This window comes from Quercus suber, unplaced genomic scaffold, assembly GCF_002906115.3.
Source record: "Quercus suber isolate HL8 unplaced genomic scaffold, Cork oak 2.0 scaffold_371, whole genome shotgun sequence".
Classification (NCBI taxonomy): Eukaryota; Viridiplantae; Streptophyta; class Magnoliopsida; order Fagales; family Fagaceae; genus Quercus; species Quercus suber.
The window spans coordinates 687,779-715,197 of NW_027069823.1; the positions used below are offsets into that span (position 1 = coordinate 687,779).

Genomic DNA, 27,419 nt, shown 5'->3' on the forward strand with positions numbered 1-27,419 from the left:
TTATGTACTAGGTATTATTATTAACTAGTCGCAATCCCGCGCGTTACGCATGATAATTTTTTTAGGTTTTTTTTTTTAATTATTATTATTAATATTTGTCATGTTATTATGACTCAAACTGTGTTATATACATATCACCAATATATAGTAGGATTCACGCTGACAGGAGTTTTTGCTCATGGAAGTATATTTTTTTTTATTAGAGATTACTATTTGGAACAAAATGATGATAATTTATAGTAGAATTGATTTTTTTTTTTTTGAAATATTAATTCTACCATACTCAGTTGACTAATGTATACATTTTCAAGTCAATTGAACATATTTTGCATGTTACATGTAATTCCTTGTTTTCATAAGGGTAAGGACATTCACAATTCCAATGATCCACTCCAATATTTTTGCATGCTTGGTTTTTTGGGATGCAAAATGTGGTTGTTCTAAAAGTTGTATGTTGAAGGATTTGTCAATAGTCTTGGAGTAGTTGTTTTCCATCTGATTGATTTAGAATCGATAATAGTTATTGTATTCCCTCATCATTTGATTCACATAATAGTGCAATTGCGAGTACATATTTTGCATTTCGTCCCCTTCCATGTTGGCTTGAGGAAGGATTTCTTTTCCCCTTGTAATTTGATCTTGTACAAAATATTTGTGATCATGTTGTATGCTCATTTTGTGATTGTGTAGTTGTATGATTTTTTTAGTTTGTAATTTTTAAGTTGTTTAGGATTTTAATTTATAGTGTTGTGTGTGCTTTATGGACTATCGATTGCTCTAGTTATAACCAATAATTTTTCATTGTCTATTAAGCGAATAAAAACTTTTCAGATACCCTCCACTAGCCCAAGCCTTATAACATTTAATATGTATTTCAATTATAGCTGATGTTTAATGTTATCATGAATAAAGCCCAAGACAAATAGTCTTTCACACTACAATACTTGTTCAATTGCCACTTTACTTAAAAGATCAAAAGACAATGTATATGAACTATCAAAAGTCTCTTATAATCAAATTATTAATAATATTGAAATATGCAAAGAATGGAAGAGAGAATAACAAATTTATACTAAAATGGTGAGAATAAGAAGAGACAAAATAAGAAAATATGAAGAGAAAGATGAAAAGTGATATTAAAGTAGGGGGTAGTAGGGAGATAAAAATGTAAGAGAGGGAGAAATGTCGGACAAAATGTAAATATTAAAAAAATTATAGAAAAATTGGGAGAAAAAAATAACATGGATCCAAATGTGGCCCAATTTTAACTTGTTACCCTAGGATTTTCCTTTAGCTTCTTTTTATCCAAGCAAAAAATAGTCCAAATCTAAACTTTTGGGATAATCTTCTCAAAAAAAAAAAAAAAAAAAAAAAAAAAACTTTTGGGATAACAAAGAAAAAGCTGTTAAAAATTAAACCTCATTTGTGAAGCCCAAAACCCAAATCTATTTTGGGCCAGCTCCACCCAATCCAACCCAAACTTGTGTATTATGGAATTTTTAATTTGGGAGGCTTCTGCAAAGAAAAACGCGACTCAAGTCACTCAACCCCTAGCACCAGATTTCTTTGGTGGTCGTTGACGTAAATATTTAAAACATTCATTAACGCTAATTTTTTTTTCCCTGGCAATTAGTACATTGACCCTTTAGGCAACCCAGAAGATAGTAGAGGTTACTGAAACATTTGGCGTTACATTGGAATACTTTAAAGTTTTTCTATTTACTTTATAATGTTAAATGTAATTACTTTAGGACAAAATCATTGACTTCTGCAAAAGTCATAATAATGGCTTGGCCTTCCGACAAAACAGAATCCCAATGGCAATTGAATAGTCCACTAAGTTTTTTTTTGACACTAAGAGATAGAATTTTATTGAAACAATAGTATTGTGTTACATCACATCAATCCAATCAAAATACCCAGCATGGGCATGTGTGGAAGCTTAGTTTACAAATATACTTTTTGCAACCCCACTTTGTATTCCTCTATTGACATAGGCTCTGGTATTCCTGCAATAATGACAACACTCCTTGCAAAATGTCCGAAGGTTGAGATTGTTTTTTGGCAAACAAGTACCTGTTGCGTGCATTCCAGATAGACCAAGATACTGTAGCCCATACCTCCAATTCTTTTGTCGTAAGGACCACCATTAGTTCTCTCACCAGGATATAAAAGTCCTCCACTTCAGAGCTACGTTTCTGCATCTTACCCTTTACCAGCGCTCATACATTTCTAGCCAATGGACAGCCCCATAGAGCGTGGGCCACGGTTTCGTCATGTTGCTGGCATATTCCGTAAGCCGGGTTCAGTGGTACTTTCCTTCGACATAAGTTTGTGCGAGTGGGGAGTATATCTGAGAATAGTCCACTAAGTTAAAAGCTGACTTGTTTCTCTCTCTCTCTCTCTCTCTCTCTCTCTATATATATATATGTGTGTGTGTGTGTATATATATATATATAAAGGTTAAAAGCTCACTACTTTAGGAAAAAACCACCATAAATTTTAACAAATGCTTCATACCAAGCTTTTATATATATATATATATATAGGGTTATAATTAATTGAGTTTAATGTATTATGAATATTTAAAAAAAAATAATTGACTAAAGTAAATCAATAATCAAAAAGAACAAAACAACTTAAAATACAGCATTATATCGCATCAATCAAAAACATCAATCTAAATAATACAAATATTTATCAACCGAAAGCAAAGATGCAAGAAAATTACAAAATCAACCAAAAAGTTGAGAGAGAGAGAGAGAGAGAGAATTAACCTTTTTTTGTAAGAGAAAACTATGCAAAGAATGAAAGAAAGAATAAATATTTATAGCAAAAGAGGGTGAATAAGAAAAGACGAAATAATGGAAGATGAAAGGAAAGATGATGAGTGATATTAAAGTAGGAGGTAGTGGGGAGATGAAAAGAAAAAGGAGAGGAAGAAATGTTAGACAAAGTGTAAATATTAAAAAAAATTATAAAAAAATTGGAAAGAAATAGGATAATGACGTGAATGCTGATGTGGTTCAATTGGAGCGTAGCAATAATAAATGCTACGCTTCAGCTTTTATTTATATATAGATAGATATAGATGAGATATGTTTTACCAAAATGGTGACGAATTCATTTGAATTATTTATTTTTTTCCAAACGATGTTTAGGATCCCTTATTTATTTCTTCTGACAATAAGTTCAGGCTTCACTAAGCTAATGTATTGTTTTCATACAGGTATTTTTGGTTTTCAATTCCTTAAAACTAGTAGTTCTTTTATAGATATACCATACATGAATGAGTTTGACCAAGACCTTGTTTTTCAAAATCCTTATGCACTGCATAACGGGCTTGAAGGTTGATGTGCGAGTGTACTGTTGTAGTTTTAGATTTACAAATAGTTATAATGCTGAGACTACATGCTAAGTCACCTCAATGGCTCCATGAGAAAGTAAATTCTTCTTCGAGAGCCATATATTATAAAATACTATAATCAATATTTAACTTTTATGTAAACGTAAGATATGTGAGATTTGTGGGATGTATTGTTATAAGAAAGAGTAGCTAAGAGAAGAGAATTTGTGTTTTGGTTACTAAGGCATACATGTGGAAGAAGAATATGGCCATGGGCTTCTAATTTCAAAGTAAAAGACAACCATAAACATAAACATTATGTGACAAAATCTAATTTCAAAGTATAAGACAAAGATAGACGTAAACATAAACAGTATATGATTTGAAGAACGCTTCAATATAGTTACCACTATAAGATCTTAATCATTTTTATTGAAAGAAATTGGTTTTCATATCTCAATTATAATAAGCTAAAAAGTACTATATGAACAAAGAATGCAATAATAGTCATATGTAAATCCAAACAATTATAACTCAACAAACCAAAACAACACTAATGTTACAACAACAGTCGCGACTAACTCAATAACAATCTCATGCTCATGCACATCCTTTATGTGTTATTAACATCTACCTCAAGCAACATCAATTGGTAAAATCTAATTTCAAATTAAAAGACAAACATAAACATTATATAGTTTTAAGAATCCTACAGTATAGTTGCACGTATAAGATTGTACGGCCCCCGCACCGGGGCCTGTTTTGGGCCTTGGACCGTGGCCTGAGTGCATAGCCCATAAGGCCAGTCTCCCTCTACCTAGCAGCCCACCCCAGAGCCACACATGATACGGGCCTAGACTTTACCTTTTCATCATTTCTCGGCAACACTTTCCCGAGCAGTGATAAATATTCGATTCTCGGAACACCCCGCCCTATACCTACTCGGCCTCGCCTCGGAGAGGCACCGCTACCGAGAACTATCGTGGAAGTGGGAACCAAGTTCCAACGCCATCCCCACCGATTCCCACTCCCACCTAACCAACCACTTACGATCGATAACACTGGACCACCGGTTGCACTTACCGGCGAGTAATCATAACCTCTCCACTAACTATAGGCTATAAATACAAGAAGTCTTGAGAAGACAGGGGTTGGAGAATTCACTGTAAAAGGAGAGAAAACAGAGAGGGAGCAGTGAGAAGGTGGTTCGGACCCTTGAGGAAAGAAAAGTGATCTCATAGAGCCTTAGCGTCAAGAACGACCCAGTGTAGGAAATCCAAACCCACTACACAAGTAAGTTGTGAGCCCAAGCGAGGCCCAGCCCAACAGGCTTCAGTTTTAGGTGCGCACAATTGGCGCCGTCTGTGGGAAATCCTACTAAGCAGTGGTTCCGCTGAGACTCTTGTGCAGGAAGATGTCTGGAGGTAACGCCGAGAGTGGTTCGGCAGGGTCTTCCCGGGGCTCCACTTGGCGGGAGCAGAGGCAGAAGAGACGCGAGGATCCGGCTTACGAGCAACTGGCAGAGCGGTCTGGCCTTGGAGAAGGGTCGTATCAAACGGGGAGAACTGTATCCCACGCTTCCCGGCATAGGCAGCCCGACGCCAGGGATGAAGAGCTTGAGCGGCTGCGGAGGTTAGTACAAGATTTGGAGTTGGAAGCAAGAAACAAGCGCCGCCGAGTGGGTCAAAACGACCGAGGGAGAAGGCCTGACGCCGAGGAGGAGGGACGCGGGATGGGATCGAATCAATCAGGATCCCGCCCCCACAGGGAGCGTGTGAACTCGAGGGAGTCCCGTCGCCACCGAGACCGCTCCCATTTAGCGGAATCTCGTCGACGACGAAATCGCTCTCGGTCGCGGGAATACGGAAATTGGGGTTCAGATTCTCTAGAGGGACGGCCAAGGAACGCGGCCATGGATGCGATGAGCCGTGCACTGCGCAAGGCGGCTCGATCCCCGTTTTCAGCAGATATTGAGCGAGTGCCGATGCTGAATAGATTTACGCGCTCGCCGTTCAATTCGTATGGCTGGAAAATAGACCCCGTGGAGCACGTCAACCACTATATCCAGATGATGTCACTACATACCCGAAATGACGCTCTGATGTGCAAGGTTTTTCCCTCCAGCCTAGGTCCCACAGCTTTGAGGTGGTTCAATGGGTTGCGCAAGGGCTTCATCCATAGTTTCGCCTAGCTAATACAGGAATTCGGTTCTCATTTCGTGACGTGCAGCCGGGAACAGCAACCGGTGGACGCGCTGCTGTCTATGAAGATGAGGGCAGGGGAAACCCTCCGTGATTATGCTAGCCGATATTGGGAGCTCTACAACGAGATTGACGGAGGGAACGAGAAGATTGGAGCGAGCACTTTCAGAATGGGATTGCCTGAGGAGTCGGGATTGAGGGAATCATTGACTAAGAAACCTCCCGAGGATATAAGGTAGTTGATGAGACGCATTGAGGAGTACAAGCGGCTGGAAGATGACAGAATACAAAGCAAAGGCAAAGCACAGGTGGCAGATCGTCCTCGGCAGAGCGGTTTTCAACAGAGGGCACGTGGAAATTTGAGGATTCAAGAACCAGCAGTACCAGTAGGGGAGGTGAACGTGACGTTCAAGGAGCTCGTGCATAAAATTGTGGATAAGATTAAACATGAGCCGTATTTCAGATGGCCGAATTGGATGGCTGGCGACCCCTCTAGGAGGAATCAGAACCTATACTGCACCTACCATAAAGACCGGGGACATACGACCGAGCAATGCTGAGTATTGAGGGACCATCTCGGGCAGCTGGCTAAGGCAGGGCACCTCAAGGAATTTGTGACGGACGCCAGGGATCGAGAAACGGGGCAGGGCGCTCCACACAGAGGGAACCCCCTTCCACCCCCTCTTGGGGTAATTGATGTTATTCACGTCGCCCTGAGGGGCATTTCAACGACAAAGGGAAGGAGGTGTTGACAGTAATATATGTGGAGGGAGGTACAGGCGTGCCGCCTCCCGCAAAGAAGATCAGACCTACCTGAGAGCCGATCGCCTTCGATGATAGTGATTTGGAAGGAACCATTCAGCCACACGTCGACGCATTGATAGTCATGGCAAGGATTGGCGGCTTCGTTGTGAAGAGAATAATGATAGACCAGGGAAGCGGGGCGGATGTTATGTACCCGGACCTATTCAGGGGGCTCGGGTTGAGGAACGAGGATCTGACGAAGTACAGCACTCCCCTGGTAGGGTTCGACGGGAAAATGGTGGCTCCCGAGGGGCAAATCTCTTTGCCCGTGAATATGGGGGGCAAGGAGGTAACGGTAAGCTTCATCACAGTTGCCTCATACTCCCCCTACACGGCGATTCTAGGGAGACCATGGATACATGCAATGGGGGCTGTCTCGTCCACTCTGCACATGAAGGTCAAGTTTCATACCGATTATGGTGTCACGGTCATACATGGAAGTCAGTAGACGGCCAGGCAATGTTTGATCGCCATGGTCGATTGGAAGGAGTAGACCGACCAGAAGGATCAGGCCGACCCCAAATGTTCGTCGTCGGGGAAGCCATTATAGCAATTATAGAGCCCGCAAGAGGGGAAGGGGGTCGCACGCGCCAAGAGTATGCTCAAGGTAAAGGTGTTGCCGGATAGAGACAAGTACTTCCAAATAGGGGAGAGCATGGAGAATATGGAAAAAGTAGAAATGTTGCTACTCCTAATACGGAATGTAGACGTATTTGCGTGGAGTCCATACGAGGTTGCCGGGGTAGATCCCAAATTCATCGTGCATAGACTTGGAGTTGACCCCTCATTGACCCCTAAAAAGCAGAGGCTGAGGAGATCAGCCTGGGAGCACTCCGAGGCTGTCAAAGTGGAGGTTCAAAGATTGAAGGAGGCTGGGGTGATTCGGGAAATCTTCTTCCTAGATTGGTTGGCGAATACCGTGGTAGTGAAGAAGAAGAACGGCAAGTGGAGGGTTTGCGTCGATTTCACCGATCTGAACAGAGCCTGCCTGAAAGACCCTTTTCTCGTGCCAAAGATTGATCAGCTGGTGGACGCTACGTGTGGGCACTCGAGGATGAGCTTTCTGAACGCTTTCCAAGGGTATCACCAAATCGCCCTGGCGCCCGAGGATCAAGAGAAAACGACGTTCATCTCCCCGGAGGCCAATTATCACTACACGAGGATGTCCTTTGGACTGAAGAACGCCGGAGCCACCTACCAACGAATGATAACAAGAATGTTCTGAGACAAGATAGGGCGCACGGTCGAGGTGTACATTGATGACATGGTGGTGAAGAGCAAACAGGAAGCCCTTCATATGGGGGACCTCCAGGCGGTTTTCAAGGTTCTCCGACGGCACAAGTTGCACCTTAACGCGGAGAAGTGTGCTTTTGGCGTAGGGGCCGGGAAGTTCCTGGGGTACTTGATCAGTATGCGGGGAATTGAGGTCAACCCCGACTAGATAGAAGTTGTGAGAAGACTAGAGCCACCGAGCAACCCGAAGGAAGTGCAAAGATTAACCGAGATGCTAGCAGCCCTTAATCGATTCATCTCAAAATTCGCAGATCGCTGCCGACCATTCTACCAACTACTGAAGAAATGGACTGGATTTCGGTGGAGTGAAGAGTGTGACGAAGCCTTTGTGGATCTGAAAAATTATTTGGCGCGGGCACCCATGCTTACGGCACCAGAGCCAGGTGAGGATTTATTCATGTATCTGGCGGTATCCGAGCACGCCGTGAGTGCCGTGCTGCTGAGGGACAAAGGAATCCAGCAACTTGTGTACTACATTAGCAAGACTCTAGTCGACGCCGAGACGAGATACTTGCCCTTGGAGAAGCTCGTGTTAGCCCTAATACACGCCACCAGGAAGTTGCCGCACTATTTTCAAGCTCATACTGTATACATCCTGACCGAGTACCCATTACAGTCGTTATTAAAGAGGTCGGATTTTACTGGTCGAGTAGCCAAATGGGGAACCCGACTTGGTTCCTTCGACATACGGTACAGACCCCGAAGCTCGGTGAAGGGCCAGGTCCTTGCGGATTTTGTCGCCGAGTTTTCGCCCAAGGAGAAGGGGGAGATGGTTTGCCGATTGGAGGCTCGCCTGTGGAAGGTATTCGTGGACGGTGCGTCAAGCTCCACGGGCGCCGGTTCGGGGGTTGTTATAATCACCCCAGAAGGAATACGGCTAGAGCACTCGTTTAGATTGGGTTTCAGGGCATCTAACAACGAGGTAGAATACGAGGCTTTTCTGGCCGGACTAAGGACAGCTTCGAGCTTGGGGGCCCGGGAGGTTGAACTATATTCGGATTCGCGTCTGGTGGTTAATCAGGTGCTGGAAAGTTTTGAAGCCCGAGATCCTCAGATGAAAGCGTACCTAGAACAGGCGAAACTGGTTATGGCCGGCTTCAACATGGTGAGGATTTTTTAAGTAGCCTGAATGCAGAACAGACACGCCAACTCCCTCGCCACGTTGGTATCGTCAGTAATCGAAGAGATACCACGGCAAATTAAAGTCGAGCTTATTTCAGAGCCGAGCGTCAGGGTAATGAGCGATTCGGGAACGACAGGGATCAATGTCACGGCCATCGCAGCCCCTACCCCGTGCTGGATCGACCCCATTATCGACTTTCTGGCTGACGACCGTCTGCCGAGTGACGAGAAGGAGGGCATCAAGATCCGTAGGACGGCTCCTCGGTATTGGTTGGCGGAAGACCGGACTTTGTATCGAAGGTCCTTCGGAGGGCCGTACCTCTTGTGCTTACGCCCGGAGAAGGTGGGCGAGCTCTTAGCCGAGCTCCATTCTGGGGTGTGTGGCGGCCATGTCGGGGGACGTTCATTGGCACACCGAGCAATGACCTAGGGGTTTTGGTGGCCTCAGATGCAGAAAGATGCCGCCGATTACGTGCTTAAGTATGAACAATGTCAGAAGCACGCCCCTCTGATCCATCAGCCCGCGGGCCACCTGAACCTGATCAGCAGCCCTTGGCCTTTTGTACGATGGGGGCTGGACATCATCGGCCCATTCCCTCGGGCGACGGGCGGCCGAAGGTTCGTTTTGGTAGCCGTCGACTATTTTACCAAGTGGGCGGAGGCGGACGCTTTGGCCAACATACGGGATGTGGAAGTAAAGAAATTCGTGTGGAAGAATATCATCACCAGGTGGGGTGCCGAACACTATCATATCGGACAACGGGCTACAGTTTGACAGTCAGGCGTTCCGAGAATTTTGCGGTGGACTCGGTATCAAAAATGGGTACTCCACTCCCGCTTATCCACAGGGCAACGGTCAGGCCGAGGCCGTGAATAAGGTGATTGTGAGCAGGCTGAAGAAAAGGCTGGAGGGTGCGAAGGGAAACTGGGCCGAGGAACTTCCCAAAGTCTTGTGGGCGTACTGCACCACTCCTAGATGGTCCACCGGGGAGACCCTTTTCTCTCTCACTTATGGAGCGAAAGCCGTGATCCCTACCGAGGTGAATCTATGCAGTGCGCGGGTAGCGGGGTTCCATCACGCCCAAAACGACGAAATGATGGTAGGATATTTGGACAAGATGGAGGAATACCGCGAAATGGTGACAATACGGCTTGCGAAATATCAGCAGAAGCTCACCCAGAGATATAACCGAGGTGTAAGAATGAGGGAGTTTGTTGCCGGGGATTTGGTTCTCAAGAGAGCCGTGGGCAACATGCGGGACACTAGAGCCGGGAAATTGGCGCAGACATAGGAAGGGCCCTACAGGGTCACTGCGGTGGCAGGCACCGGGGCTTACTTCTTGGAAGACCTAGACGAGAGACAGCTGCCCCGACCGTGGAACGTCCATAATCTCAAGAAGTACTATCATTGATGGGTAATACGCCGAGCATCAGGTTAACCGCGACCTATTGTATATGTTTTGTTAGTTATACTAATGGTATTTCTCATGCAGATCCGCACCGTTCTAACCCTAATCCTCGGTTCGATCCCAATCACCGAGCATGGTTCATTATTAGCCGATTATTCTGAGGACAAAAGCCTGATTCCTGGTTCAATTTCGGTCACCGGGCAGGTGGAAACCTTAACTATTTGCCCTAAGGACAGAAGCCTAATCCTCGGATTCAGTCTATCGCCGAGCAGGTGGAAACCTTAAAGGCCCGTTCTCAGGACAGAAGCCTGACCCTCGGTTCGATCCGCATCACTGAGCAGGTGGAAACCTGAACAATTCCCTCTCAGGACACAAGCGTGACCCTCGGTAGAAATCTTACCAAGTAGGTAGAAACCTTACCCATCCTTAGGACGAAAGCTTGTTCATCAGTTCGGTCCCTTCGCCGAGCACTTAGAAACCTTATCATAGCCAAAAACATCACAATACAGAGGCAACCAACGAGAATTCATTACTCAGCCAATGCAAAAACACAACACGATAAAGCAATCATATTAAAACATAAAACTCAAACTAATAGTTTATCGCCAAAACCTGGCAACTCAAAATAAAGTAAGTACCACATAAATAAATTATCCTGTCACCACATCCTGGTGACCTAGGCAAATCTGATCATTTAAATTCTCAAAAAGGAAAAACAAAGCAAGGTTGGCTTTTAAACTTAAATATCCACCGCATGGGCGGGGGGTGCATCCTCTTGGGGGCGTTGGTCTGCATAACGGGTTGGCGACTGGACGTCCTCTTCGGTTCGGTCCCCAACATGAGGGTTGCTGGTCCCCTCCATATCGGTCGGCACTACGTGAGAGTCAATGGTGTTCACCAGTTCCCTCATGCTGGAGGTCTCTTCTTCGTCAATAATAAGGGGCGCAGGCTGCTCGGCGTGGGGGATACTCGGGAAAGGGATTTTGCTGCGATCCCTCAATGGAGAATCCTCGGGAACCCCCAAGGATTGAAGAGTGGCGAACCAACCCTCCTCGTATCCGAGCTTGTGGGCCTGGCGCATAACCAGCTCCGCCGAATTCTCGGCATCTGCGAACCCCTCGTTATACCACTTGTTTTCACAAGCCTCCAGCGCCGTCTTCGAATCGGCCAATTGTCCTTCCAACATAGTGTTTAAACTCTGAGCCTCCACCAATTTGAGCTCGGTGCCTCCCGGTTGCAGCTCTAGCTCCTCAGACTTCGTTTCAGCAAGAGCCTGGGCCTTCGCAGCCACAGCAATTTTACTCTCTGCTTCCTCGGCAATTTTTGACTTTTCTTTCGCCGTAGCCTCGGCGACGTCCTTCAGGGCCTTCTCACGCTCAACGTCCTCGGCTAAATCCCTCATCCTACCATCCACAACGTGTGACATTTGTGCAACCTGACCACACAAAATTCAAGTTATAAGGTAAAATGGAAAGTGCACGTAGATGAGCAAATGGGAAACCGAGAACGGGAAATAAAAACGAAACAGTTATCGCTATGGCGTGCCACTGTAATCGCCTCCCCAAAGACTCGTCCATCGATTCCGTAAAAGCATGCAGGTCCTCGAGCAAAAGCAGGCCGCGCGCTAGACTTTGCGCGACACGACCCCCATGGCCTTTGTCCTAGACTCGCGCACTAGCCGTCGCTGGAAGGGGCTTGCCGTCGACTTGGAAGGAAGGTTGCCAGTCCGTCGGAGCCTGGGAACTGGACGCCAAATTTACCCCGGTCTGTATAACCGGCTCCCGAATAACGATGCCCATCGACGGTATGCGGGGGGCGTCGCTCGAGCTCGTCTGTGTCTGTTAGACCGCTCGCGGCCTCTTTCGGACACGTGTTGCCGGGGCAGCTGGGGGCGATGCATCTTGGCCGGGGGTTCGTTGCTGCTGCGCGGCCGGCTGGGCACTCGGGACAAAGCGTTCGATCATCATTTTCCTCCTGGCCACCATGGCGTCGCCTAGGTCGGACTCTGTCTTGAAAGAACTGATGGACTCCGCGGCCGCTCCTTCTGTCGCCCGAACAGTAACCTCGGGCTCTACAGGTTCCTCGGGCTGGGCAGGAACTTCGCGCTGAATTTGCTCGTGGGCACGCTTCTTACGCTCGGCGGATACGCGCTCGGCAGATTCGTCACGTATTGGCTGTCGCTCGTCGGAACAAATGGGCCGGGGACCGAGATCACGTGCCTCGCCTACAGTTAGCCTTGGTGGAAAAAAGTTTGCGTGCCAGACGTCGATATATGAGAGGATAGGGCTGTCAACTAACAAAGCTTGGCTGAACGCTTGCTAGGTTGAGTAGACGGGATTGACACCGAGGATAAGGTGAGACGCTCGGAGTTGTCCGTCCGAGTGTACGAAGATTTCCGACCTGAGCAGGAAATTTAGGTCCCGAACGTGCACCACCCTGAGGTTCGGCTTGAATCTTTTGCCCTCTGCACAGGAAATAAGGGTTAGTGGTTACATACCTGGACAAAAATCAAAAGAGGCAAAAGTAGATAAAAGGTTAGTCACCGACCAAGGTCGCGCGGCGAAAATGCACAGGGGATCTCCTCGGCAAACCAGTTGTCGCTAACCCGAACGAAATCTTTAGCCGAATTTCGATTTGAATCTGGTAGGCATGAAATGAGCCGTACCCTACATCCCTAGTCTTTATATAATAATCCGACTCGATATTGCCACACAGACTATATATCTGATTAATGTCAAAATGATTCAGTTGTAACCCGTACAACTGGTTCAACCTACTCACGCAACTCACTACCCGGTAAAAGTTGGGGGGGAGTTGGTCGGGGCAAATGCCGTAAAATCTAAGGGTACTAAGAATTAAAGGGTCTATCGGGAACCTGAGCCCACCCTCTAGAATGGCCATCAAGGGGAAGAACACCGTGTTTTCACCATGGCGCATCTAGATGTCAATGTCGCCCATATTACAGTAGGCAATATCTACGTCCCTTGGGACATTATAGGCGTCCCTAAATCTAGCCAGAGCGTTTGCGGAAGAAAGGAGGTAAGAGTAACTCATTTTTCTAAACGAGTGTTTTTAAAAAGGAAAGAAATGCTACGATTATCAAAGAATAGAATCAAATGGCCAAACAGAAAAAGGAAGAAGAGGGAAAGGAACTTACTGTGGGCTCTAAGGAGGAAGTATGTTCTGGGCCAGAAGATGAACCACGAAGGAGGGATGCTCGGCAGAGTAAGATATTGAAAAGGGAGGAATGCAAAAGTGAGGGTCAGTGACAAGAGCGACTATTTATAGGCGTAAGGAATGAAGTGGGTAACATTAAATAACCCACTGGCAAGAAATCCACGCTGACCGCCGCTTCAACTTCCACGCGCATAACGCATCGGTTCACGAACCGTCAGACAGCGATGACGGATAGGCCGTCAATCAACTCCAAATGCGTCTTTTGAGGCATGCATTAATGTGCCCATCAACGGCCGGGCACAAACCCTTCGACTTCCCAGACGGGTAATTACCCCTTGTGATCCTTAATTCACCCCCGAGAATGGGGAGTGAATCATGGGGGGGCTATTGTACGGCCCCCGCACCGGGGCCCATTTTGGGCCTTGGACCGTGGCCTGAGTGCATAGCCCATAAGGCCAGTCTCCCTCTACCTAGCAGCCCACCCCAGAGCCACACGTGATACGGGCCTAGACTTTACCTTTTCATCATTTCTCGGCAATACTTTCCCGAGTAGTGATAAATATTCGATTCTTGGAACACCCCGCCCTATACCTACTCGGCCTCGCCTCGGAGAGGCACCGCTGCCGAGAACTATCGTGGAAGTGGGAACCAAGTTCCAACGCCATCCCCACCGATTCCCACTCCCACCTAACCACCCACTTATGATCGATAACACTGGACCACCGGTTGCACTTACCGGCGAGTAATCATAACCTCTCCACTAACTATAGGCTATAAATACAAGAAGTCTTGAGAAAACAGGGGTTGGAGAATTCACTGTAAAAGGAGAGAAAACAGAGAGGGAGTAGTGAAAAGGTGGTTCGGACCCCTGAGGAAAGAAAAGTGATCTCATAGAGCCTTAGCGTCAAGAACGACCTAGTGTAGGAAATCCAAACCCACTACACAAGTAAGTTGTGAGCCCAAGCGAGGCCCAGCCCAACAGGCTTCAGTTTTGGGTGTGCACAAAGATCATGATCCTTTTTATGGAAAACAAAAATTGGATTTATTTTCTCAATTATAGGAAGCTAAAAAAAAAAAAAAAATACTAAATGAACAAAGAATGTGATAATAGTTTTGTGTAAATCCAAACAATTATGACTCAACAAACTGAAATAACACTAACGTTACAATAATATTCACAACTAGCTCAATAATAGTATTATCTATATTGTCCACTAAGATATTTCAAACTTAATGCATCATTTCTCTCATGCTTATGCACATCCTTTATTTGCTATTGATGGCTACCTCTAGCAACATTAACTGCGGAAGTGTTGTCAAAATGTTATAAACATAACATTTGTTTTCTTTCTCATCCAAACTCGCTGTTTTGGATCAATAAATGAAAAAAATTGTACTAAAACAAACTTCAATTAAAGACAAAAACTACACTAAATCAAACTTACTATAGAAAAGCTATTTAATCTTTTTATATAGTTAGTAGATAGAAGTAAATATTTAAAAATAATAAATAAAAAAATATTTAGAATGAAATTCAGCTTAATTTAAAAGGGACCAACAAAATAATAATTCAGTTTCTTCATTCAATTGTTCAATCAATCCATATTCATGCCACAAATTTTACTTTTGAATTGATCAATTCAATTCCATCTCTATCTCTCTCTCTCTCTTCTAGATCGAGCTAAAAAAAACCAGAGTCTTCTTCTTAACCCAAGCTTCTCAACAATTTTATAAAAAAAAAATTAAAACAAATCATTCACACACCGTTGAATTATACTTGTTAACCCAAACATTTATAGAAGTTGAGTGAGTTCATCATCAACTTATATGTCATTATATACTAGGTATTATTATTAATTAGATATGCTTGAAATTAATTTTTACCAAAATGATGATGATTTCGTTTGAACTTTTTTTTTTTTTTTTTTCCAAACGATTTTTAAAAACCTTTATTTATTTCTTCAGGCAATAAGTTCAGGCTTCTCTAAGTTAATGTATTGTTTTCATACGGGTATTTTTTTTTTCAATTCCTTAAAACTCGTAGTTCTTCTATAGATATACCATGTTTTTTCACATAAATAACCTTCAATTTTTTTTTTCCAGGTGTGATTGGAGGGGGTATCATCTATATAAAAGAAGATTTTGAGTTGGGTTTGACTGAAACCTTGTATTTCGATGTTCTTACCCACTGCATAACGGGCTTGAAGGTTGATGCGCGAGTGTACTGGTGTAGTTTCAGTCTTACAAATGGTTATAATGCTGAGACTACCCACTAAGTCACCTCAATGGCTCCATGAGAAAGTGAATTCTTCTTCAAGAGCCATATATTATCAAATACTATAATCAATATTCAATTTTGATGTAAACGTAAGACATGTGAGATTTGTTGGATGTACTGTTATGAGAAAGAATAGCGAATGCAATGACATGAAATGTTATTGCATTCGCTATTCACTACCTATGTGTTTTAGTTTTTTTTTTTTTTTTTTTTTAATGGTTTTTGTTTTGTTACTTAGATTTAGATGGTTTATCCTTGATTTTCGCTATTCACTACCTATGTGTTTTAGTTTTTTTTTTTTTTTTTTTTTAATGGTTTTTGTTTTGTTACTTAGATTTAGATGGTTTATCCTTGATCACTGTTCTGTAGTTGAAGCTTGAATGTTGTAGTGTAGTCATTTGACAAATGCAAATTAATTGTCGTTTAAGTTGAATAAGTTATAATGATCATTGCAATAGAATAAATGCTTTCTAAATCAAATAACTACAAGATTGTGCTTTATGTTAAATGCAGGTTGGTACTAAAGCAGGGCCGGCTCAATGGTATAAGCCATTGATGCAGCCCCCTAAGGCCTGAACTGTAAAAAAGGCCCCTAAATTTTAACCAATAGTATTAATAAAGCCAAAATATTAACCAATAAATAAAATAATATTTTCTTAATGAAAAACAAATAAAAAGAGAAAGAAATGTTATGTCTACAACATTTTTACAAAAAATCTTAATAGCAGATTGTTAAAGGTTGTTATTGATAATAAAAAAATAATTTTAGTGGTAGGTTCAACTAGAAAACAAGAAGCAACATAACACCTAAGATTTGTCATGAAAAATATTATGAATGTGGCACTTCTAAAAGAAAAAAAAAAATCACAAAAAATTCACAACATTTTTCACAATAGTCAAGTTAGCAAACTTTTAATAGTTTTTAACTAGATTCACTACTGACATCACTCTTTTACTCACTACTATCAATCTAGCACATCAACAAATGTAAAAAGTTTTGTCAAATTTTTTTGTGTCTATAAATTTTAAAAATAAAAAAAATTCTACATAGTTCATGTTGATTAATAGTAATTTTATATATGAAACAAGATAACTAATTTTCACCTTAGGCCCCCAAATGCATCAAGCCACCCCTATACTAAAGACATATAGAAACAAAGGAAAATTGAAAATCTACATACTGATGCTTTTGTAATTACTCATATGAAATTCAAACCAGTTTCAAAAAAATAGCTTGTGGTTTAGAGCATTTTTTGTCCTCACTAATTATGTTTTGCTTCCATGTACTTGTTTTTAAAATTTGGTTTGTTTCCATGTACCTGTTTTTAAAATACATCTAAATTTGGTCAAATAATAATTTTTATGCCTTACAGGGCTTTGAGGAGTACATAAATTTGATTTTGGAAGATGTTGGAAAAGTCAACATCAAGAGGGAGAGGAAAAAACTTTAGGTGAGTTCATTTTCTTATTTTCCTTCACTTTTAATCTCAGAAATGTGCATACTCTAAATGTGGTACATCTATTTTGTTATTTGTCAATTACATATCAAAAAAATATACTGGGTAGATTCTTCTTAAGAGATGCAACACAACAACCATCCCTCTCTCTCTCTCTCTCTCTCTCTCTCTCTCTCTCTCTCAATAGTGGAAATAATGATTTCAAAAATTGTGTAAATTGGCATTATGTTGCCTTTTCAATCCCATTAAGGTTTGTGAGAGTACTTTTTTTTTCTTAGCACACAAGCCCAAGTAGAGACAAGGATCCCGGGCCTAAATACTTGTTGTTTTGGTGGACTGGGCCTGATTCACCACAGCTAAATGGGGCTGATTACGAACCAAGTTGTGCGCATGTCACACAAAACTCCTCAAGATGAAAAATGCATTCCTCTTGGTACCCCGGGGCGTATTGTCGTGGGATCCCGGGGTGTACTAGGCCTGTAAAAACCCAGAAGGCTGGTTCTCTGAACTATGTGATCTTTTTCCGTGTTTATTATGCAATAGAGCTTTGTCCTTACCCTTTACCTCTATGTGTGCTACATAAAAACACACTATACAATACACATATCTTCAAATAATTGTTAGTTTCTTAGATTAGGATATACATTTTAATATATATACATATGTGTAAATGAATTTCATGAGACTGATTCAACTAGGAGGATCTTGGCCCCAATTCTCACAGACTTAGTGCTTTTACACAAGACTTGTGGGATTTGGAGCTCAAGTTCGAGTGGCTTTGCTTGAGATTTTCCTTCTAAGATAGTTAGGTAAGAAGGATTTTAGCAAGAAACAGTAAAGGAAGACAATGTAATAAAGAAATACACCAAATAATTGTTAGAGATCCTCAAATCAATATGAGGTATTTCATTATTTTTTTTTACTGTGGGTTACAGTGTGCTCACTAAGACATGATACAAGGTTCAAATTAACTCAAAAATTGCAAACTTTGATGGCTATACAAACCTCTAAGACTTGCAAAGTTTGAATCCTTTCGAATCCAAGTATGTGCTATAGTGGCTATTTTCTGGGATACCGGGAGACAATCCTCTGTTTTTCTTTGGGGTTTACAGAGTTCTTTTTATGGCTCTGTTGTGATATCTTTTCTCAGATCAAAATGGTGATGAATGAATGTCCCTCAGCATGGGTTTTCTCTTCCTTTTATAGTGCGACTCTAGGGCTCCAGGGTACTAGCTATTTCTCTCTTTTGCCCCTCAGAGCTCGTACTCTGTCAGTTACGCAGGGGCTAGTCTTTTCATTTTTTCTCATAGTTTCTTCCTTTTGGTCCGACCAAGCTGAAAGCCCTTAGTTAACATTCTATTCCAAGGTCCCTTTAGGTTGCTAATTCTAGCTATTTTGGCCCTCTTCACTTTTTCAGCTTTTGGCTGCCTTCCATCCTTGTCATTTTTCCCAAATAATCGAAATCTTTTACTACTAGGTTGAAAGCTCCTCCCCAGCCACTTCTACTTATGGTTTTTTCATTCTTGGTTCCTTGAGGTGTAGCTCCTTTGTTCATGAATGTTTGCTTTACACTTTCTGATGCATGACTGGGCGCTTGAGACCTGTTTGTCCTTCATCCTTTATGCTTTGAGCCGTTTCAATCTTACTTAGAGCATGTTGTGCATCCCGAGGATCCCGAGCCTCTGGTGATCCCGGCCCAGTTCTTTCACTGGAATTTGCTGGACTTTTTTAATGGTCTTTTTTGCTGGAAATCTGAACATACATAAGGCCTTGATGTTTATTCTTCTTGCTGCATGAATTGGGGCTTCTTTATTTCTTATGGAATGGGCTTTGTTGTGAAATTTTGGACCTCAACGTTAGCCGCTCGAGCTCGTGGGTTACCTGTAGCCCATGCGCGAGAAAATAAAATTTTTTTTGGACACTTTCCTACTTTGTAGAACCAATGTGTAGATCAAATAATTCTTGAGGGAAACTCCAAATGAGTTTCTACACTTGCTTCATTGAATGAACTTTCTTTTGTTGAATTGAAGTACCTCCAAGCCTTTGGTGAGTTTACACCTTGTAAGAGGAGGGAAATGTTGACTAGCTGGTTTGCAAAAGTATCCATGCTTTTGCGGCTTCGAGTGATGTACTCTTAGAATTTTTTTTTTTTTTTAGTTACGCCTTCCTTGCTTCCTTAGGCTCCCTTGAACCAATTCCTTTCAAGGAGGTCAATCTTGTGTACACCCACTTTTGGGTTTTCATATCCACTTGAGGCTTTTTCTCTTTGTACCCCTCGTTGGGCCTTGCTTACAATTTGCACCCTTTGTTGGGACGTGCTATGGCTTGTACCTATTGCTGGTACGTGCTACAAGTTGTAGCCATGACTGGGATATGCTTACAATCTGCACTTGTACCTATTGTTGGTACATGCTACAGCTTGTACCCATAAACTTTTGCTTTTGACCATTTTCTTGGTTGTACTTGGAAACTTTTGGTCTTGGCCAATTTCTGAGCCACGTATTTAGAACATTTGTTCTAGGCCAAGTCTTAGGCTAGGTACATGGAAAGTTTACTCTTCCCAAGTCCTAGGCCACGTCACTTCAAATTTTTTTGGCCAAGTCCTAGGCCAGGTATAAACAAAGTTTGTTCTTTCCAAGTCCTAGGCCATGTCACTTGGAAAATTCTATTTTGGTCAAGTCTTGAGCTAGGTACAGGGAAAATTTTCCCTTTCCCAAGTCCTAGGCCATGCCACTTGGAAAAATTTCTATTATGATCAAGTCCTAGGCTAGGTACATGGAAAATTTTCCCTTTCCCAAGTCCTAGGCCATGCCACTTGGAAAATTCTGTTTTGGTCAATTTCTGTGCCAGGTACATGGAAAGTTTGCCCTTTCTCAAGTCCTACGCCATGTCACTTGGAAAAATTTGTATTATGATCAAGTCTTGGGCTAGGTACATGGACAATTTTCCATTTCCCAAGTCCTAGGCCATGCCACTTGGAAAATTCTGTTTTGGTCAAGTCCTGTGCCAGGTACATGGAAAGTTTGCCCTTTCTCAAGTCCTAGGCCATGTCACTTGGAAAAATTTGTATTATGATCAAGTCCTGGGCTAGGTATATGGAAAATTTTCCCTTTCCCAAGTCTTAGGCCATGCCACTTAGAAAATTTTTATTATGATCAAGTCTTGGGCTAGGTACATGGAAAATTTTCCCTTTCCCAAGTCCTAGGCCATGCTACTTGGCAAAATTTGTTCATGACCATTGAATTTTTCAATTTTCAGAAAAAGTTCCTTCATAGCCCCTCGTTCTCAAGTGGACTCATTGAATTGATTTCTTTTCTTGTCTTTAAAGGGTTGAGGATTTGTTTCCTTCTCCGAGGATCTTCTAAAATATCCTCTCTTGACTGTGAACAAATTCTTTATGGAAATAAACTTTTATGAGTCATCTAAGGTTGCTCTAGCTCCACCAAGATGATTCTGTCATGGTGTTTTCTTCAAGTGGGGGATCCTCTTATTGGGATCCTGGAAGAGGAAGGCTTCCTCTAGGCATGCTCGTTAAAGGCTGTCTTCACAAACCTCATAGTCTGTTTCTTTACAAAGATCTCTACCGCTACTGCTTTTTTGGACATCTTCTCACTCAATAGGTACTCCTCTTCTTCAGAGAACTAGACCAGTAAGTTTGTTACAGCTTAGCTCTTGACAACTCTGGGGATCCTTTGGACCTATGTTGTATTGGGAAATTAATATTAGCCACTGGGTCACTCTTCAAGATCTCAAGGGCTGATGGAGGAGGGCTTTTATTGGATGAGAGATTATCACCAATAGGATTTGGTGGTAAAAAGTAATGATTCAGTTGTTAAGATGCATGACTGCCAAATGCGCTCTTTCTATGTTGGGATACCTCATTTCGGTTTCCTTTAATGCTCTGTATGCTTGGTATCGGGATCCCAGGTACAACAATAATGATTTTGCCATGGACTAGTACCCATAAGGTAGGCAAATGACTCATGTTGAAGTTTTATGATTGGATGCTCAGCTCCCCATATGAGAACATTCTCCCTTTTCAACAGTTTGGATAGTCCACTAGTGACCAATGTTGGTCTTGGTGTGAACTTCCTAATGTAAGAAACTCTTTTCGAGAAGCTCTTAAGTTCCTTGACCATGGTATGCCTCTTCATGGTTGATATTGTTGTTGCCTTGGCTAGATCTATGAAGAAATCGATGTTAGGCAAAGGGAATTTATCCTTTGGACGTGTCTTATTTAATTTGAAGGAGTTCATGCCAATAAATCTTCATATTTTCAATAGCTCCACCAGTTGCTTTTTTTTTTTTTTGGATACCGATAACTGACTACTGATTAGGATAGGCCCCGGGTTCCTTGGGTCAACCCCCAAGTTCACCTCTTCTAGTTTTTCCTTTGGTAGGATTTATGTCTTCCTTTTCATATCCATAAGTTTCTCTGGGATCTTCAAAAGCAGTATATCAGCCTTCCTCCTTCTGTCTTTTTTTTATTTTTATTTATTTATTTATTTTTATTTTTAAATTTTTATGTCCAAGGGATCCCTCAAACCATGGGTATTGTTTCCTTCTTCTAGGATGGGAGCCCCTCGGGATCCTGGAGATGGGATATTTTGACTCATCGTATCCCCAGGTTCCTCCAGGATCTCTTCCTGGGCTATCATGTAAGATGGTGGTCTGAGATCCTTTTGTAGGCTACATTCAAGTCCCGCATGCCTTCATAAGTAAAATTCTGCCTTCCCTCCAGGTTTCTTCTTCTTCTGGGATAGGAACCCCCCCAGGATCCTCGGGATGGGAGCCCCCTGGGATCCTTACAATAGGATATTCTTCAGCTAGAGCCAATTCATCATAAAGTATATTTTCCACAAAGTTTACTTTGTGCTGGATGAAAGGACTATGATTGGCAGTGACTTTTGTGGACTTCCCATTCAATCCCTCTTTCATGTATTAGTGGTACATTGAGGGGATTAGGCAATACTTGTGATGTCATGGTTGGCCTTTAGAGCTAGTTGTAGGCGCCCTTCAGTGGTCTCTGTATCTCCTCCAAATTTTGTTATTTCCATGGGTGGGCCCAATTGTTGAGCTATAACAAATGATAGATGTACTATATAGTTGTTGAGTTTTCAATAATGTTGATTTTGATGCTAACTTGCAATGTAGTGTTTCTGTTTATTTTCTTCAAAATATATTCAAGGCCCATTGCATAATAGGCTTTAGCCCCCAGGACATGAGGTAGTTGTTGAACCATGCTTGATCCACCTTCTCTTGATGTTATTGTGAAACTTCTATCAAAGTTTTTTATAACCATTTAACTTTGTTGGATCCATGGAGGTACTTCAACTTTGTTGGAACCAAAGAATTGTTCCATTTTGCAAGAATCAGAAAAACTATTCCATCAAGGAACAACTTGAAATTTTTTTATGGAACCAAAGAACTACTCCATTTTGCTAGAACCATGGTTGGAACCAAGGAACTACTCAACTTCTTTGAAATCAAGGAGCTACTCTATTTTTGTTGGATTCGTGTCTAGACCCAGGGAACTACTTTTTTTTTTTTTTTTTTCTTATTTTACTGGAATCTAGGATCTCATTTGGAATCAAGGATCTCCTCAGCTTTGTTGGGATCAAGGATCTCTCAGGCGTTGCTTCTTGGAGTCAAGGATCTCCTAGGCTTTGCTGGAATCAAGGGTGTACTCAGCCTTGCTGGAATAAAGGATCTCCTCAGCTTTGTCGGGATCAAGGATCTCCTAAACTTTGCTTCCCGGAGTCAAGGATCTCCTAGGCTTTGCTGGGATCATGGAACTACTCAATTTTGCCAAATCCATGGGCGAAGCCAAGGAAACTTGTCCATTTATTTAACCTGTGCCATATGATATTATTATCAAGTTGCTGCAAAATTATTTAGCCCCACAACGTGAGGCGATTGCTTTGCTATGTAATTTACATCTCATCAAGCCTCTTTGATTTGCTTACTACTCTTTCTTTTTTCTTTTTTTCTTTTTTAAAAGAAATGAAACAATATTATGATTTTTTAAAAAAGAAAATAAATCAGCCCCTAAACGTGAGGCAATTGCTTTACTGTGTAGCTCACACAATCTTCATTCCATCAATCTTTTTTTTTTTTGCTCACTTCTCCATTTTTTTTTTTTTTAGCAATGAGACAATGTTTTGATTGTTAAAATATTATTACATGACTCCTCTTACCCCCTTTTTGTAAAGAGTAGAATCCTCATGAGAAACAAGATTCTATTTCTTCTAGCTGAGTTCAACATTTATTTTTTTCAATTTTTTGGTTGTACTATATAGGTTGGCTGTACTCTATAGGTTAGCTGTACTCTCAAAACACCTTTAGTATTAGTTAAGTTTTTATGAGACCAGTGAGTTGCCTTTGGAGACCAATGGTACAAAGTAGTTTCACACCACCAATACCTCATTTAACAAGCATCTTCAAGTTTTGGACTTCAAAGTTTAAGACTAAACTAACTGCATAAATGCTAATCAAATTGGCCAGCTTTCTTCTTATCACTCCTTCCTACCCTTTCTATTGCTCAAGGTGTGGAGTCATCAGTAGCCAATCCCATGCCATGCTCAAAACATTGTGAACTTTAGATCAATGTCAAAACCATTTAGTAACATGGTCTTAACCACCAATAAGTTGAAGTAAAACAAAATTGCAGTACCCTACCTCCAACACAAGGTTGAAGAATAAGTTGAGCTAAGCTGAGGGCTTGGCTACCAAAAATTCCAAGTCCTTGTGGGCAGTTATCTTTTATGAATATCTTTAAATGAGGTCCAGTTAATTGGAGGATGAGTATGACAACTAAACTTATCTATGATTCTATATTGTGTAGAACAAGTGTCTACTTCTATTATTAAACAATACAATGCTTTTGCTTTCATGCAACATAGTGTTAGCTATCCATTTGAAAACCATAGATTTCAGTACATTATGTTCAAAATATAAAATGGAGAAAATAATGATGCATAAAACTTATCTTGTGTTGGGAAGTTCTCCAAAATTCCATATAGAGTCCATTGGTAGGACGTTCGTTAGAGGAACCCGCACTTTTGGGATCTTGATGTTGAATGCACTAAGAGGAACTTTCCTTCCTCTAGGTGTTTTCTAGCTTTGGAGTCATGCTTGCGAAGGGATTGCTTTTTCCCTCTCCTTTTTCCCAGTCCCCAGTGAAGTTGCCAAAATGTGAGAGTGCTTTTTTTTTTCTTAGCATACAGGCCCAAGTAGAGACAAGGATCTCGGGTCCAAATACTTGTTGTTTTGGTGGACTGGGCTTGATTCACTGCAGCTAAATGGGGCTGATTACGAACCAAGTTGTGCGCAAGTCACATAAAACTCCTCAAGATGAAAAATGTAATTCCTCTTGGTACCCCGGGGCGTATTGTCGTGGGATCCTGGGGTGTACTAGGCCTGTAAGAACCCAGAAGGCTGGTTCTCTGAACTATATGATCTTTTTTCATGTTTATTATGCAATGGAGCTTTGTCTTTTCCCTTTACCTCTATGGGTGCTACATAAAAACACACTATACAATACACATATCTTCAAATAATTGTTAGTTTCCTAGATTAGGATATACATTTTAATATATATACATATGTGTAAATGAATTTCATGAGACTGATTCAGCCACGAGGATCCTAGTCCCAATTCTCACAAACTTAGTGCTTTTGCACAAGACTTGTGGGATTTGGAGCTCAAGTCCGAGTGGCTTTGCTTGGGCTTTTCCTTCTAAGATAGTTAGGTGAGAAGGATTTTAGCAAGAAACAATAAAGGAAGACAATGTAATAAAGAAATACACCAAATAATTGTTAGAGATCCTCAAATCAATATGAGGTATTTCATTATTTTTCTTGACTGTGGGTTACGTGTGCTCACTAAGACATGATACAAGGTTCAAATTAACTCAAAAATTGCGGACTTTGATGGCTATTCAAACCTCTAAGACTTGCAAAGTTTGAATCCTTTCGAATCCAAATATGTGCTATAGTGGCTATTTTCTGGGATATCGGGAGATAGTCCTCTGTATTTCTTTGGGTTTTACAGAGTTCTTTCTATGGCTCTGTTGTGATATCTTTTCTCAGATCAAAATGGTGATGAATGAATGTCCCTCAGCATGGGTTTTCTCTTCCTTTTATAGTGCGACTCTAGGGTTCCAGGGTACTAGCGATTTCTCTCTTTTGCCCCTCAGAGCTCCTATTGTGTCAGTTACGCAGGGGCTGGTCCTTTCATTTTTTCTCATAGTTTCTTCCTTTTGGTCCGACCAAGCTGAAAGCCCTTAGTTAACGTTCTATTCTAAGGTCCCCCCAGGTTGCTAATTCTAGCTATTTTGGCCCTCGTCACTTTTTCAGCTTTTGGCTGCCTTCCATCCTTGTCATTTTTCCCAAATAATCGAAATCTTTTACTGCTGGGTTGAAAGCTTCTCCCCAGCCACTTCTACTTATGGTTTTTTCATTCTTGGTTCCTTGAGGTGTAGCTCCTTTGTTCATGAGTGTTTGCTTTACACTTTCTGATGCATGACTAGGCGCTTGAGACCTGTTTGTCCTTCATCCTTTATGCTTTGAGCCGTTTCAATCTTACTTTGAGCATGTTATGCGTCCCGAGGATCCCGAGCCTCTGGGGATCCCGACCTAGTTCTTTCACTGGAATTTGCTGGACTTTTTTAATGGCATTTTTTGCTGGAAATCTGAACATATATAGGGCCTTGATGTCGATTCTTTTTGCTGCATGAATTGGGCCTTCTTTATTTTTTATGGAATGGGCTTTGTTGTGAAATTTTGGACCTCAACAAGGTCTAGCATCTTTGTTTACTAGCAATGTTAGAATTTAGATACATCTAGTAATTTATGAAAGATATTAGATATTTGATTGAATGAGTATGGAATTAACTATATTTGTGTAATTAATTGTATTGGAGTGTACTTATATCAGTTATATATTTTCTCAATATGATCTCATGATATCTCATTGTGTGTGATAGATTTTATTACTTTGTAAGTGATAGATTTTATTGGTTTGGTATATAATTTATACCAAGATATTGATTTTTTTTTCAAATTAGGTGAGTTATTAATAGCTTTTCCGTGCATCGCACGGGTTAGCGACTAGTTATGCTTAATGAGTTATAATTTAATTTAAAAATCTAGGTTTATAGTAAAGTTAAAATTTATTGATTCATTTTTAATGATAAAGAAATATGGTAACATTATTATTTTAACTATTTTATATATAGAAGAAGAAAAAAAATCATCATTTTTTTTTTTGTTTCACCTCCAAAATCAAAATTTTGGCTCTACCACTGCTTAGATAGTTGCCAATGATATAAGATTTGTCAAGTGACATCAAATATGCCCTCTTCCAACCCATTAAGCTCTTCAACATAATTCAGGATGCTCTGCATAATGATACCTACACTGTCATTTTTGTTTTCAATCCAGAATACATTTTGAGCTGTCCAAAGTTTTAACAATGAGACAGCAATAAGACGAATGTCATTAGGATGGCGGGTTGTTGCTCAAGCTGTGGATAAAGGCCTTCATGTCTTGGATTGGTGGAGGAATTTTTTGAAGATGGCTCTGTAGAACATACCAAACTTCTTTGGAAATGTCACAGTTGTAAAAAACACGACTCATACGCTCTTCATTTAGCTTGCAACATGGACACCTTCCTTGCGCATTAAGTTTGTTAAAATGGGCAAGATATTGTGAAAGCCTCCACACAATAAATAAAATTTATTTGGAACTGGAAACGCTCGAGTAACCTTCCATAAGCCACCTTCTTCTAAATCGTGAGAGCTAAAACCATCCTCTGCAGCTCATTTATTTTGATAAGCCACCTTGTATGCACTCGTCACTGAGAATTTACCATTTTTGTTGACTGCCTAGATTAATTTATATGGATTTATAATCTGTATAATTTCAACTTCTAAGGGCAAGAAGTCGACTATATCAGATCTAAAGGTCACTCACATATTGACTGTACTCTTGAAAGCCGGTAGGAACTCTTCACTCTCAAGCTACTACCAAAATACCAAATAAAATGAAATGTTTCGCCTCCATCAAGCTCCACCAAATAGGAGAATGGGAATGACCCAAATTGACTTCCATGAATGATGAGTTTGGAAAGTACCTTGACTTCAAAATTCTTGTAGCCAAGTTATTCGGGCTAGTGATAATCCTCCAACATTACTTAGCAAATATTGCTTAATTAAACAATTAAATCTCTCAGAATACCATACCTCTTTGCAATTTTGGTTTGCACATTGTATTCCATTTGTTGTGAAAATTGGTGAAATAATCTGTTTATACAAGGTTAAAGAAGAGAGA

At 41.4% G+C, this 27,419-nt stretch overlaps 1 protein-coding gene across 1 annotated transcript; it reads left to right on the forward strand.

Annotated features, from left to right (window-relative positions):
* Positions 1–6,433: 6,433 nt before the first annotated feature.
* On the forward strand, positions 6,434–6,799 carry LOC111990834 (uncharacterized). The gene has a single exon (XM_024022613.1). The coding sequence runs from the start codon at positions 6,434–6,436 to the stop codon at positions 6,797–6,799; it is 366 nt and encodes a 121-aa protein (XP_023878381.1).
* The last annotated feature ends 20,620 nt before the right edge of the window (positions 6,800–27,419 follow it).